Source organism: Bubalus kerabau, chromosome 3 (assembly GCF_029407905.1).
Source record: "Bubalus kerabau isolate K-KA32 ecotype Philippines breed swamp buffalo chromosome 3, PCC_UOA_SB_1v2, whole genome shotgun sequence".
In the NCBI taxonomy this organism is placed as follows: domain Eukaryota; kingdom Metazoa; phylum Chordata; class Mammalia; order Artiodactyla; family Bovidae; genus Bubalus; species Bubalus kerabau.
In genome coordinates, this window is record NC_073626.1 from 20,508,053 (window position 1) to 20,521,395 (window position 13,343).

The 13,343-nt window shown below is 44.8% G+C and overlaps 4 protein-coding genes across 4 annotated transcripts in view; 2 read left to right on the forward strand and 2 right to left on the reverse strand.

Annotated features, from left to right (window-relative positions):
- Positions 1–232: 232 nt before the first annotated feature.
- Positions 233–1,016, reverse strand: H1-1 (H1.1 linker histone, cluster member). The gene has a single exon (XM_055570859.1). The coding sequence runs from the start codon at positions 939–941 to the stop codon at positions 285–287; it is 657 nt and encodes a 218-aa protein (XP_055426834.1). The 5' UTR covers positions 942–1,016; the 3' UTR covers positions 233–284.
- A 1,821-nt stretch (positions 1,017–2,837) lies between these two features.
- Positions 2,838–4,054, forward strand: LOC129645574 (histone H3.1). Its single transcript, XM_055570873.1, has one exon. The coding sequence runs from the start codon at positions 3,602–3,604 to the stop codon at positions 4,010–4,012; it is 411 nt and encodes a 136-aa protein (XP_055426848.1). The 5' UTR covers positions 2,838–3,601; the 3' UTR covers positions 4,013–4,054.
- Positions 4,055–4,628: 574 nt separating this feature from the next.
- The window catches only part of LOC129645610 (uncharacterized), a 61,374-nt gene continuing 52,659 nt past the window's right edge, over positions 4,629–13,343 (forward strand). Inside the window, exons 1-2 of the mRNA XM_055570915.1 lie at positions 4,629–5,033; positions 9,113–9,137. Coding sequence (XP_055426890.1) covers positions 4,748–5,033; positions 9,113–9,137 — 311 coding nt within the window. The 5' untranslated portion in view covers positions 4,629–4,747. The remainder of the gene's footprint in view (positions 5,034–9,112; positions 9,138–13,343) is intronic.
- On the reverse strand, positions 7,968–9,005 carry LOC129645604 (histone H4). Its single transcript, XM_055570906.1, has 2 exons — positions 8,618–9,005; positions 7,968–8,184 (listed from the first exon to the last, which is right to left on the reverse strand). The coding sequence occupies exon 1, from the start codon at positions 8,938–8,940 to the stop codon at positions 8,629–8,631; it is 312 nt and encodes a 103-aa protein (XP_055426881.1). The 5' UTR covers positions 8,941–9,005; the 3' UTR covers positions 7,968–8,184; positions 8,618–8,628.

Here is a 13,343-nt window from a genome sequence, read left to right on the forward strand (position 1 = left end):
GCTTGTTTCTGACATACAACTACAAATGTAAGCTTCAGGTTAAAATGGGACTGGGGAAATAGTCTGAGGCCAAAAACACCAGCTTCTAACCCTACAGCGTGAGTTTGACTTAGCCTCAAAAAGATTCTGATGTAGAACTAAGAGTGGCTTGCACATACTGTATTTGCATCACGGCCAAAAAAAAAAAAAAAATGTTGTGTGGTAATAAAGCTCTTTCTCTGAAATAAGTTGGTGGCTCTTAAAAGAGCCGTTGGTTTATTGGAAGCAGCTTCCAACCAGAACTCTTACTTCTTCTTGGGTGCTGCCTTCTTGGGTTTGGCAACGGTCTTTGGCTTGGTTATCTTCACTTTGGCCCCTTTGGGTTTCACAGCCTTGGCTTTGGCAGGGCTCTTGGCTACTTTCTTAGGCTTCACAGCCTTAGGCTTCTTAGGACTCTTAGAGGACTTCTTTGTCAACACCGACTTTTTAGCCTTTTTTGGAGTCTTGACACCTTTCTTAGCAGCAGCCGCCCCAGTGGCCTTCTTGGGCTTCTTAGAAGCGCTTGTTACCTTGGTTTTCGTTGCCACCTTTGTGGCGGTGGGCTTGGCATCCACGGAGGCTACTTTCTTGTTGAGCTTGAAAGAACCCGAGGCGCCGGTGCCCTTGGTCTGCACCAGGGTGCCTTTGCCCACTAGGCTCTTAAGACCCAGCTTAATGCGGCTGTTATTCTTTTCCACATCGTAGCCAGCGGCCGCCAGCGCCTTCTTCAGCGCGGCCAGGGACACACCGCTGCGCTCCTTGGAGGAGGAAACAGCTTGCACAATCAGCTCCGAAACTGAAGGGCCCGCGGGTTTTTTCTTAGCGGCCGCTGCAGCCTTAGCAGGCTTCTTTGTCTTCTTACCAGCTGAAGATTTCTCAAGGGGAGTGGAAGCAGCTGGAGCTGGGAGCGCGACTTCGGACATAGCGGAAGTAAGGAAACACTTAGTAAACCCCTAGACCCAACCAGGCAGTAAGACGCGGGTGGCTACGGCTGGTGATATTTATAGGGCGGGGCCGCGCTGTGATTGGTGAGCGCTGGTGCCCGCCCCCCGCCCCCTGCCCTCCCGACTGGGTCTCGCAAGGCAGCAGCCGGCTGCTGGGGCCTATGGTCCTGCTTTCCTACCGCTTGCACCGAGGCACCCAGACAGCATCCTTTTCCACCCCTCACCCCGACGCCGGTCGCCCAGTGGAGACGGAAATAATCCACTCCGCAGGGAAGGGTCCGGGCCATTACCATCAAAGGGTGCGACTTTTTAAAAAAAAAAGTTTGTTTTTTTTTTTTCCTTTTGGGGGTGGGAGGAAGAGCTTTAAATAAGGCAATTGCGTAAGAATCGAAGGAGTTTCACCTGAAACCTCGCCTCTAGGAAGCACTGGCAAGGGATATCAGTTTCTAATCTGCAATCAATTCAAAAGGTTATATCTTGAATGACTGAAAGGGAGAGCGGAAAGTGAGAGTATGTAGGCCTGGTCTGCAGGTTTGGGAAAAGTTCTCATTAATGCCACTTCCTTTCTTGGCAACGCTGAGTATGTGTGGTAAAGAGACGCGGGTGCCCTTGGTCTGAACCAGGGTGCGTTTATTTGGGACAAAGGAGAATTGTAGGAAACAAAAGAATAGGTTAACACTGCAATTGACACTCAAGCTGCACCTGTGGAAAGCTTAGCCCGCAATTTCTGTAATTGCGACTTATTTCCACAGCCCAATGCACGTAACAAACTTTGGATCGCCTTTCATCCTCATAACATATACCAAGCTGCAAACCTAGCACACGAAAGACATCAAGTAAGCTCTGGGTGGACTAAACTGTGCTCGGACAAGCACTGCACCCAGGGAAGATGTGGGAGCAGGGGGGAAAGTTGCTTTAGTATGAAAATGAGAGAACACAGCCCCGAGATAATATTTTAGGGCACTCTCCCTTTAACTTGCCTGTGGCCGTAAAAGCAGCAACAATGCTAAAACGACTTCACAATGCGAATCAAACTACTGAGAGAATAAAACTCCCCTTTCACAATTCTGTCCTGGGCAATCTCCTAGCAGTAGGGAGAGTGAAGCAATGACAAGTCATCCCCGCGCGAGTGCCTGCGGTTTTCAAACAAGTCCGCACTGGTTTTAGCAATCCGAATTTCCCTCAGTAACTCTCAAAAAAAAACCTAAGAGCTCGTTTCCGCCTTGTGGCCAATAATAAAAGGGTTCCAGACACAGGGAATGGCAACCTGCTCCAGTATTCTTACCTGGAGAATCCCAGGCACAGAGGACCCTGGCGGGCTACAGTCCGTGGAGTCGCAGAGTCCGACACGACTGAGCCCTCATTGGTTTGTCCAGACACGAGAGTCGCCCATCTTCACCCTTTCTTAACTGTCGTTTTCTAAAGTCTGTATTTACAAAACCCATTACGCAATTTCTAATAATTTGGAAGAGATAAGAACAATTGGAGCTAGGCGTCTTAGTTTATAGGACAATTATAACACAGGTATACAATCTTCCTCCAAGAGGAAGGTTTCATAAATGAGCATTTCTGGAAAGACATAAACAAGCCTTTCCTATAGTAATAAATGTGGCATCTAATCAAAAGTTTTTAAAAGGGAACTACTGCACGCAATAATTTCTTGTTTAAAGAATTATTTGTGCCGCCTGTGTCTAATCGGTTTAACAAGTTTCAAATGAAAGGGGACTGCTCCATGCAAATGAAGGATGCTAGATATGCATTCTTACTGGCTACCAAGTAAAATGGACTCTACCAATCAAAAGGTAGAATCTGGATTGCCGCTTTCGTATAGCGGTTCACATTTGGCTTTAAAAAAAAATAAAATCAGTCACTGGCAGTAGTAAGTTGTCTTCGTTTTGGTCCATTATCTATTCACTGAGTTTAGTCCATCGCCTGCTTCCCATGGGGAAATTCCTCTGATCCGTTGTGGCTTCTCCCGCCGTTGTCTACCCGGCATTGCACCAGGCTAAGTGTATTCTAGACTTTAGAAAATACTAGTTTCAGAAAGCTCCAAGTGTAAAGTCAGAGCATAAGAAAAAAGTGCCTTATTTCAGAAAATACTTCTGGAAACGCTAGTGTGATTTTTTTTTTTTTTTTTACTGTTTTTGTGGTTACATCTTGTAGGTTTCAAAGAAGTTCCTCGGTCAGTTTAAGCTTTACAGAGGGATCTCTCTTTTTTTTGTAAAATGGCTTTAGAAATTTCTAACCCGATATCGGGTTACCGACCAGGGAATGGAGATCCCTCAATTCCCACACCACTCAGGGGACTAAGAAAACCTACATTACTACAATATCAATGAAGTGAATGTCTATTTTTCCGAAAAGGTAACGCCCAAAGCATTGCATTTACAGAAAAATCGTGTGTGGAAAATAACAAAAGTTAAAAAAAATGTTGAAATGAGCCGTGGATAGAAGGAAGCGGCCAATGAAACTGCACGCTTTTTGGAAAGTTTAAAGCTAGACTAATCAGAACCTGTAACGTAATACTCAAACTTTTCTCCTGCCCAATCACTACCCCTTAGGTACTATAAATAACAGCAAAACTGCTGGGCGGCTTATTTGAGCTAGTATAAGACATATCTGCTTCGTAGTTACTTGTTATGGCCCGTACAAAGCAAACTGCCCGTAAATCCACTGGCGGTAAAGCGCCACGCAAGCAGCTAGCTACCAAGGCGGCTCGCAAGAGCGCACCGGCCACCGGCGGTGTAAAAAAGCCTCACCGCTACCGTCCTGGCACGGTGGCCCTGCGCGAGATCCGCCGCTACCAAAAGTCCACAGAGCTGCTTATCCGTAAACTGCCATTTCAACGCCTTGTGCGTGAGATTGCCCAGGACTTCAAGACCGACTTGCGCTTTCAGAGTTCGGCGGTGATGGCACTGCAGGAGGCATGTGAAGCCTATCTGGTGGGACTTTTCGAGGACACCAATTTGTGCGCTATTCACGCCAAGCGCGTTACCATAATGCCCAAGGACATCCAGCTAGCCCGTCGGATCCGCGGGGAGAGAGCATAAATTCCAGTCTGAGGTTTCAAGCAAAGGCTCTTTTCAGAGCCACCCACGTTTTCAAGTAAAACGGCTGTAAGACGAACCAACTACAGTAGTTGAATATATATTGCTTTGGGATGGAAGAATATGCATCAGTAACAGTCACTTTCACTTTTAATGGGTGCTTCCCCCCCCCCCCCCAGTATTCCCTGCATATGCGAACAAACTGGCCTTTTCTGTTTAGTACTGTTATCCCATATCTTAATGAAGAACCAGGGTTTCGGAGGCACGAAGAGTGATTGACATTTGCAGAACGTTTTTATAATAGGGCCTTTTGAACGTCAGGATAGTATAACCATTTTTACATTTTATCTCTGATTTTGACATTTTTACGATTATGAAAAATTATTGATAATAAATTTTCGCCCTTTAAAGTATTTGTTATACTTAGGATATTTGGAATATGTCTGCTGTAAGCCTGCTTCCTCTAAGTACTTTAGTTAAAACAGTGTAGCCCCCGCAGCCAAGCAACAAAAGACTATTGGTCAAACTGAGCTCAGCCCGCCTAGCCAACCTTTCAGTTCCTTTGGCGCCGGTTCCAGGGGCTTGGAGGAGGAATTAAGGGCGGGGATTGATGGCGTCACACTTCCGGCTTGCGCTCTTTCCGAGCCCTCAGTGGGGGGAGGGGCGGAGGGAGTAGGTATATAAGAATCGGTTCTCAGCTTACTCGTCAGCTGCTGTTGGTTTACTTTTCGTGAAGCCATGTCTGGACGCGGCAAAGGCGGCAAAGGTCTGGGGAAAGGCGGCGCTAAGCGCCACCGCAAGGTTCTGCGCGACAACATCCAGGGCATCACTAAACCTGCCATCCGCCGCCTGGCTCGTCGTGGTGGTGTGAAGCGCATCTCCGGACTCATCTATGAAGAGACCCGCGGGGTCCTGAAAGTGTTTTTGGAGAACGTGATCCGGGACGCGGTCACCTACACCGAGCATGCCAAGCGGAAGACAGTCACCGCTATGGACGTGGTCTACGCTCTCAAACGCCAGGGCCGTACTCTCTACGGTTTTGGCGGTTAAACTTTCCAATTTGTTCTCAGGAGCTTGATTTCAACCAAAGGCCCTTTTCAGGGCCACCCAACTACTCTTAAAAAAAAAGCTGTAGCTATTAGCTGAGAAAGAGCCAAGTGCTATAGTTGAACACTAGCTCCGAACCAGAAAACATTGCGGGGTTTAGCAATCTATGTACATACGGAATCATTTGCTCTCTTGCACTGGACAGGTAGCGGCGAAGATTTAATTAAAAGAAAAAGAACTACGAAAAACTTTAGGTCGCCACGCCCCACCCATGAGTTGTCAGCCTGTCAGAACTGATGATCTGCTTTCCCGAGGCGACCTAAATAGGGGGTGGGAAATCGGATGAGAAAAGGCAAAGCCCGGGTTTAGTAAATTAGTGTTTTTTACGGGTTATGAAACACGGAGACATCTGAGTCTGTCATGTCTTGAGAACAGTACTGAAGTTACCGCCACTGATGGGGTGATTTGTCTCGATTAAAAAAAATCTGAAATAAAAAAAAATCTGAAATGGTGTGCAAAAGAAGCCGGATTCAGACCGCCGGGAAACCCAGGCATTTAGTTCAGAAGAAGTTATGAAGAAAACGCTCTTCCCTCTGTGTCAACACAGCGCTCAGCAGTAAGCCAAAATCTCCAGGCAGGGTAGCAGGAGATGAAGTTTGTAGGGTAGGCCTGTTGGTCTGTGAAGATGTTCTCTTGCTACAGTATGGCCTCCTTGGTCTATGCTTGGCCTGTAATTGTAGCCACAGAAAGTTTTTAAGCAAGAAAATCTCGTACAATTATATGTTCCAGTAGCATATCAACTGAAGGGACGTGAATTCAGTTGAGGTTGGCTAGTAATGGCACCCCACTCCAGTACTCTTGCCTGGAAAATCCCATGGATGGAGGAGCCAGTAGGCTGCAGTCCATGGGGTTGCTAAGAGTCGGACATGATTGAGCGACTTCACTTTCACTTTTCACTTTCATGCATTGGAGAAGGAAATGGCAACCCACTCCAGTATTCTTGCCTGGAGAATCCCAGGCACGGGGGAGCCTGGTGGGCTTCTGTCTATGGGGTCGCATAGAGTCGGACACGACTGAAGCGACTTAGCAGCAGCAGCAGCAGTAGGGAAACAGTATTCCCATCTAAAAGGTATTCACAAATGCCTCTATCACTGGGTTCCTTTTTGTATCATTTTTTTTTAGACGGCTGGCTGATTTCAGCCTGAGTATGTTAGTTCTAATGTTTCCCCTAGTTTTTTTCAGTCAGTTTCCCACCTGATAACTGTCCTTCCAGACTTGAAGGGGAATGATATAATTACCTAGCCTGCCTTAATTTAAACTGACAATGGGGAGGGTTCAAAGCTGCATTTTGGATGACTAGAGGAGCTAAAATGGGCCTGGTTGGGAGAGTAATGTAATCCTGGTGCCCTTCAGGTCATATGTGTTGATTTTGTGTAATGTGCCAGATATTGTTTAAGCATTGGGGTACACCAGTAAGCAAATTAGAATTTCCTGTTCTCCATTCAGATATGTAAATATGTGGATACAGATTTCCTACACTGAAGGGAAGGGTGGCTGCTCCATAGACCACCTTCTTTTATGGTTGACCTATCTTTTTTTAGTTCATAAGACTTATAGATTGTATTATACTCATTTTAGTCATACCCACTTTCTGGGTAAAAAGGTATGACCCTTTCTCAGACCTAACACTCCTGAAGTCCTTGTTCAGAACAAAGATAATGCTGCCTGATACACCACTCCTGCATCATTCCTAAGAGCCAGAGAAAACCTGTCATGCTGATTGATTCAGGCAGTGACAAGTCAAAGAATTATAGCTAGGTAATCAATCATGGCAGCACTATGGTGGGCCTGAGGTTGGAAGAGGGCCTGTGTCCTTGTGTAGAACATTCATACCTGCATTCATTGAACTCTGCCACGTGAAGACAGTAGGAAGACAGCAGCCTATGAAGTAGGAAATGGGTCCTCATCACACACCCAATCTGCCTAACACCTTGATGCTGGACTTCAGTCTCCAGAACTCTGAGAAATATTTGTTGTTTAAGCACCCGGTCCAAGGTTTTTTTTATTGTATCAGCCTGAACTAACACACCATTTTATGGATATAGATATTTTATCTGGTCCGTTTTGATGACAATTTATATTGGTTCCACTCATTTACAAACAACATGCTGCTATAAAACATATTTAAGTTCTTAGTGCTCTCATTCAGTCTGACCGTTTATATGTTGATGAGTCCCCAGTTTTTTTCTCTAGTCCAGAAGTCTCACCTGAAATTAAGAATCTCACTTTCTCAACTGCCTAGTCAGTATCTCCTCTAGGGTCAAGAGACAGGTGTTAGCAGAATGACGAGGCAGCAGCGTTTCCTAGAGCAGTCATCAATACACGTCTCAAACAAAAAATCAAGAAGGCTGATTATTGTCAGTCGGCTGGTTTATCAATTTGAAGACACATGTCAAAAAAACTTCTGTGACCATATTGTCATCTTTGAAAGTTTCATTTTAAAGTATAATTTACAGCAGAGTACAGAGACCAACTGGAATGAAGCTGAAAGTGAAAGAGAGCCACTTAAGAGGGAGGGAGGAGGAAGCGTCTGCCTACAATCTCAAAGGCCCTGCTAGAGGCCTAAGTGTTCAGAATAGAATCGCTTAATATACTAAATGGAAATTTACAAACTGCTTAGCCAGAGGCCTCCAGCCTGAGGATGAAAATCAGCAATGCCAAGACACTTCAGAAACCAAGACCACTAGGTTTACGAGGGGTCATGGCACTCAGCATGATGGATGGCTCAAACTCGAGAAGTACGGAGGTTTGGGGCGCGACCCGGAGGAGGACAAGGAGGTGGTGGGGCTGCAGAGATCAGAGCGCAGATCCTGGCGTCGCTCACTGCAAACACTAAGAACTAACACCCAGGCTCTTTCCGACGATGTATTTAATTAATCTGGCTTGTCAGCGACCAGCAGCACCCCAGCAGTTTCTGGCAATTTGCAATAAATACTTTGGGCTTCCCAGGTGGCACAGTGCGAAAGAAGCTGCCTGCCAATACCGGAGACTCAAGAGACGCGGGTTTGATCCTTGAGTCGAGAAGATCCCCTGGAATAGGAAATGGCAACTCACTCCAGTATTCTTGCCTGGAAAATAAAAAAGACAGAGGAGCCTGGCAAGCTGAGTCGGCCGCGACTGAGCAAACACACATGTACACCGTTTTGCCTCTTCGACGAAAACTTCGGCCTGTAGTTGATAGTCCTTTTACTAGACGATTTGGGGGTAGGCAGGATCCCTCCCACTAGAGCGGGTGACGCTGGGGCTTGAAGTTCTCAAACAGAGTACCGGGACTTCCGCCGCATACTAAGCCAAACAGAATTTTACTGCCCCATTGACCGAAGGCACCGCTACTCTTCGCATACGAACAAAGATTGGATAAAGTGTAACGGTAGAGAGCCCACACAGAAAAACTACTTTAGCATTAAAAGAGAATACATTTCTAATCCAAATACAAATTGAGCGCAGCCCTTTCCGAGAGGGAGTGGGCGGCCCTGAAAAGGGCCTTTAAAATAAACGTACTGGATGAAGATTTAGCCGCCGAAACCATAAAGGGTGCGGCCTTGGCGTTTGAGCGCGTAAACCACGTCCATGGCGGTGACAGTCTTGCGTTTGGCGTGCTCCGTGTAGGTGACCGCGTCCCGGATCACATTTTCCAGAAACACCTTCAGCACCCCACGGGTCTCCTCGTAGATAAGCCCGGAGATGCGCTTCACACCACCACGACGAGCCAGGCGACGGATGGCAGGCTTGGTGATACCCTGGATATTGTCGCGCAGAACCTTGCGGTGGCGCTTAGCGCCTCCTTTCCCAAGGCCTTTGCCGCCTTTGCCACGCCCAGACATACTACCTGAAGTATTGCAAGCGTGTGCGATACAGCAGTGGTATCACCGCTTGGTCAAGAGTAATTATAAGCTGTAGTCGGACCTCATTGAGAACTGAACGCGCGGGCGGGAAAAGACGCTCTGAAACCACATCCTTGGCTCCGCCCCTTTCTGGATCCAGTGACTGTGAGAGGGAGAGAACCTAGTATAATGCATATGTTACATTTTACTCTGGATTGTTTTGCTCCCTTTGGTCTTTGAATCTGAGTCTATATTTTCGACTGAGAATTTTAGTAAGGACTTATTTTTTTTTTGGGGGGGAAATACTATACTTTCTCATTCAAGAGAAGGTGACTGTTAGTTGTGAATGGTAGCAGAATATGACTCTCACCCTTCATATGCTATTTTTGAGCTGGTTTTTTTTTTTTTTTTAATACCAGACATAGAGTAGAATTTACTTTTATTTGTGAGAATTTATTCTTTTCTGAGGGGCACTTACATTTATAAAGGGAATTTTAATGAATGTCTTTCTCTCTGTACCAGGAAGATAGGATAACTGGATCACCAGAGAATCTCATCAATGAGAAGACCCTGGACTTAATTCTGTGTAATAACCTTACTCTTGTTTGCTTTCCTGGTAATCTCTCATAACTAGCTCCTCCTACTTCTTTTGTCTTTAGTTGAAGACATTTAAAGTGGGGTCTTGGACAAACTTGCAGTTTTACTCAGTTTTTCTAGGCATCTCTTATGCATGTGTGAGATGTACATGTTATTAAACTGTTTTTCTCATGTTAACCTACTCTTTAAGCCAAGAATTTAGAAGGGTAGAAGGAAAGTTATTTTCCCTCTCCTATAAGTATGTTGATTATTTTGAGCTGTAGCAGAAAAACAGCAAATGCATAGAGGATTTCTCTGAACTCCCATTGTGTACCTAAAGACAGACAAAAAGAACTCAATAAATCCCTCCCCAAAGAGTTTCACTAACTAGGGAAGAGTGACACTTTACCACACCCACACAAACCTTGTCACAAACTATTGTCCATGAAAACGGTCAATCTGAGAAAGAAAATAGGACTTTATTAGAGCCAACCCAAGGAATATCGCCTGGGAGACAGTCTTTCAGAAAGCTCTGAGGACTGTTCTGCTTGTTAGAGTTCAAAACATAGTATATTCTTAAGACAAAGAGTTATATCTTAAAGTTACTATTGACAGACTACATAGTCCAGACCCGCATGTATAAGGGGCATTGCAGTTCCTTACAGGATTGAGAAAGGAGTGTTATCTTCTAAGAAGGTACCTTGCTGGCACCAGGAGAAAATTGCTCTTTTCAGTCAAGCAGCTCTTTAGATTTGGTCAATGTACTGCTATAATGTGCACAATGTACACTAAAGAGGGGTAGTGGCCCCAATGAGCAGAGAGAGAATTTTGTGTCTAGAAACTTTATTATCCTGCTTTAAATATAATCTTATTTTATCACTATTGTTTCTCCCCATCTATTCTCTTAAGGGTCCATTCATCTTTCCTAAAAATCATTTACTCACCCCTATTAGGCTTACGCACCACCTCTCACTCATTTTCCCTATAAAGATGGTATTTAAGTTGGAATTTTAAGCTACCTTCAGGAGTTACTCATTTTTCCCCAGATAACTCCCACGTATACATAAGGGCTACATGTTACTTCTGTTTGTTTTTCTCTTGTTAATCTTTTATTTCAGGGGTTCTCAGCTAAGAACTCAGAAGGGTAGAGGGAAAATTATTTAACTTTCCCTACAGGTTATGAGCTGTGTGACCATATAACCTTACATTTGTTTTCTACATCTGTAAAACTGGGTAATGATAGTAATGATGAAACTCTAATAAGGATTTAATTTAGCCATTGTAAACAAAGCATTAGAACAGAGATAGGCTGAGAGAAGTTGTGTATAAATGTGATTGTTTTCAACTGGTATTATTTCTTAAAGAACCTGTCTAGACTTGGCCACCTGATGCGAAGAACTGACTCATTGGAAAAGACCCTGATTCTGGGAAAGATTGAAGGCAGGAGAGAAGGGGACAACAGAGGGTTAGATGGTGGGATGGCATCACTGACACGATGGTGGAGATGAGTTTGAGTAGGCTCTGGGAATTGGTGATGGACAGGGAAGCCTGGCATGCTGCAGTCCATGGGGTCACAAAGAGTCAGACACAACTGAGCTGCTGAACTGAACTGAGACTTGAAATATTACTCTGAAGTCTCATTTTTCCTTCCAACACAGTATCAGCCACAACCATATGTATATATTAATGAGGACTTTAAAAAAAAAAAAAAAAAGCACAAAAGCTCCAGGAGTTGGTTATGGACAGGGAAGCCGGGCCTGCTGCAGTCCATGGGGTTGCAAAGAGTCGGACACGACCGAGTGACTGAACTGAACTAACTGATGGCATCTAACAAAGTACAAGACATCAACTCATTCTGTTTTGGCATATGTGACATGCTAAACGTGATGGTCCAAATATGTTCCTTTGTGCCCTCTACTAAGGTACATGGACAGTCTCAGGCTTCTAGCTTTCCTGCAGCCAAGCCTGGGGTGCCTTTCAAATCTCCATACCAGCTTCCCACTGTTGTTAAATCCTTGAAAATACTCATTGAGCAGTGACTCACATCTACGAGGACAACTGAAAAGGCTACCACTAAATTTGAAGTCTGAAAAATTCACCCTGACTTACTCTTCCTCTTCTTTGATAGTCTATAACAAACCCAAATTTTAGACTCCAACAGCATTAGCTATAAACTTCAGCTTGTGGTGTAACATCACTCTGTGCACCTGGGAAAGAAAAACTCTTTTTGATTGAAGACCTTGCAACAGTCATTCAAAAGATACAATCTATACATTAAACATCCTCATTTGTCCCCAGGCCCACCTAAGTCACTCCCCTAATATAACAGATGCTTTAGTTCAGTCGCTCAGTCGTGTCCGACTCTTTGCAACCCCATGAATCACAGCACGCCAGCCCTCCCTGTCCATCACCAACTCCCAGAGTTCACTCAAACTCATGTCCATACAGTCCATCCAGCCATCTCATCCTCTGTCGTCCCCTTCTCCTCCTGCCCCCAATCCCTCCCAGCATCAGGGTCTTTTCCAATGAGTCAACTCTTCGCATGAGGTGGCCAAAGTACTGGAGTTTCAGCTTTAGCATCAGTCCTTCCAATGAACACCCAGGACTGATCTCCTTTAGGATGGACTGGATGGATCTTCTTGCAGTCCAAGGGACTCTCAAGAGTCTTCTCCAACACCACAGTTCAAAAGCATCAATTCTTCGGCGCTCAGCTTTCTTCAGAGTCCAACTCTCACATCCATACATGACCACTGGAAAAACCATAGGCTTAGCTAGATGGAGCTTTGTTGGCAAAGTAATATCTCTGCTTTTCAATATGCTATCTAGGTTGGTCATAACTTTCCTTCCATGCAATGATATCAAAATGCTGGCAAAGTGTTCAGTAAATTTTCTTCCACAAATTTGATTTTTCTGTTTAATTTTTAAATGTGTGCTGAATTTTAACTTCTAAAATGAGCAGAATCTGTGCAAGTAATTCCAAATGAAAAAGTAGTAAAGCTAGCATTTGAACTCAGGTAAACTAGCATTGAAATGCTGCTGACTTGCAGAGTATACCCTAAAAAGATTAACAAGGTTATGAATTCTAAAATGGCACTAACCTTTTTTTCCTAGATACTGCAGTTGTTTTCTTGAGGGGCTCAAGTAAATTAAAGACTTAAAGCTAAATCCATGTTCCTTGGCTGGGGAGGAGAAAGAACAGCCATTGTCCACACTCTATCAGATACTAAGACAATAATGGACACGTTTAAAATCCTTGGGTCAAGTGGTTAAAATCCAGAACAACTACAGCAAGTAGTTCCTAGAAGAGACAAAAGCAATGGGGCAGGAAAAAGTGCAATTATGTGGAGTACTTACAAGTAGGTTTGTTACAGCAGAGTTACAGTAGATATTTGGCTCATGGGAAGAAAAAGCAACATGCACTCGGAGTATCAGAAAAGACTTTATTTTACACTGATGCGGGGCTTCCCTGGTGGCTCAGATGGTAAAGAATCTGCCTGCAGTACAGGAGGCCCAGGTTCAATCCCTAGGTAGGGAAGATTTACCCTTGAAGGAAATGGCAACCCACTCCAGTATTCTTGCCTAGAAAATTCTGTGGACTGAAGAGCCTGGGCTACAGTCCATGGGGTCGCAAATAGTCGGACAAGACTGAGAAATTGACAGACAGGCAGACAAGGCCCATCGGAGTCACCTCCAAAGGCTGAGCACCTGACTCAGGGTTTGCCTGTCTTCTATACACACAAGCTATGGGGCGGGGCAGAACTTCCATGAAACTGAGGTGTTTCTTAAGGGGTGCCAATCAAGGATGAGAATGTGTAAGGTGTCTTGTG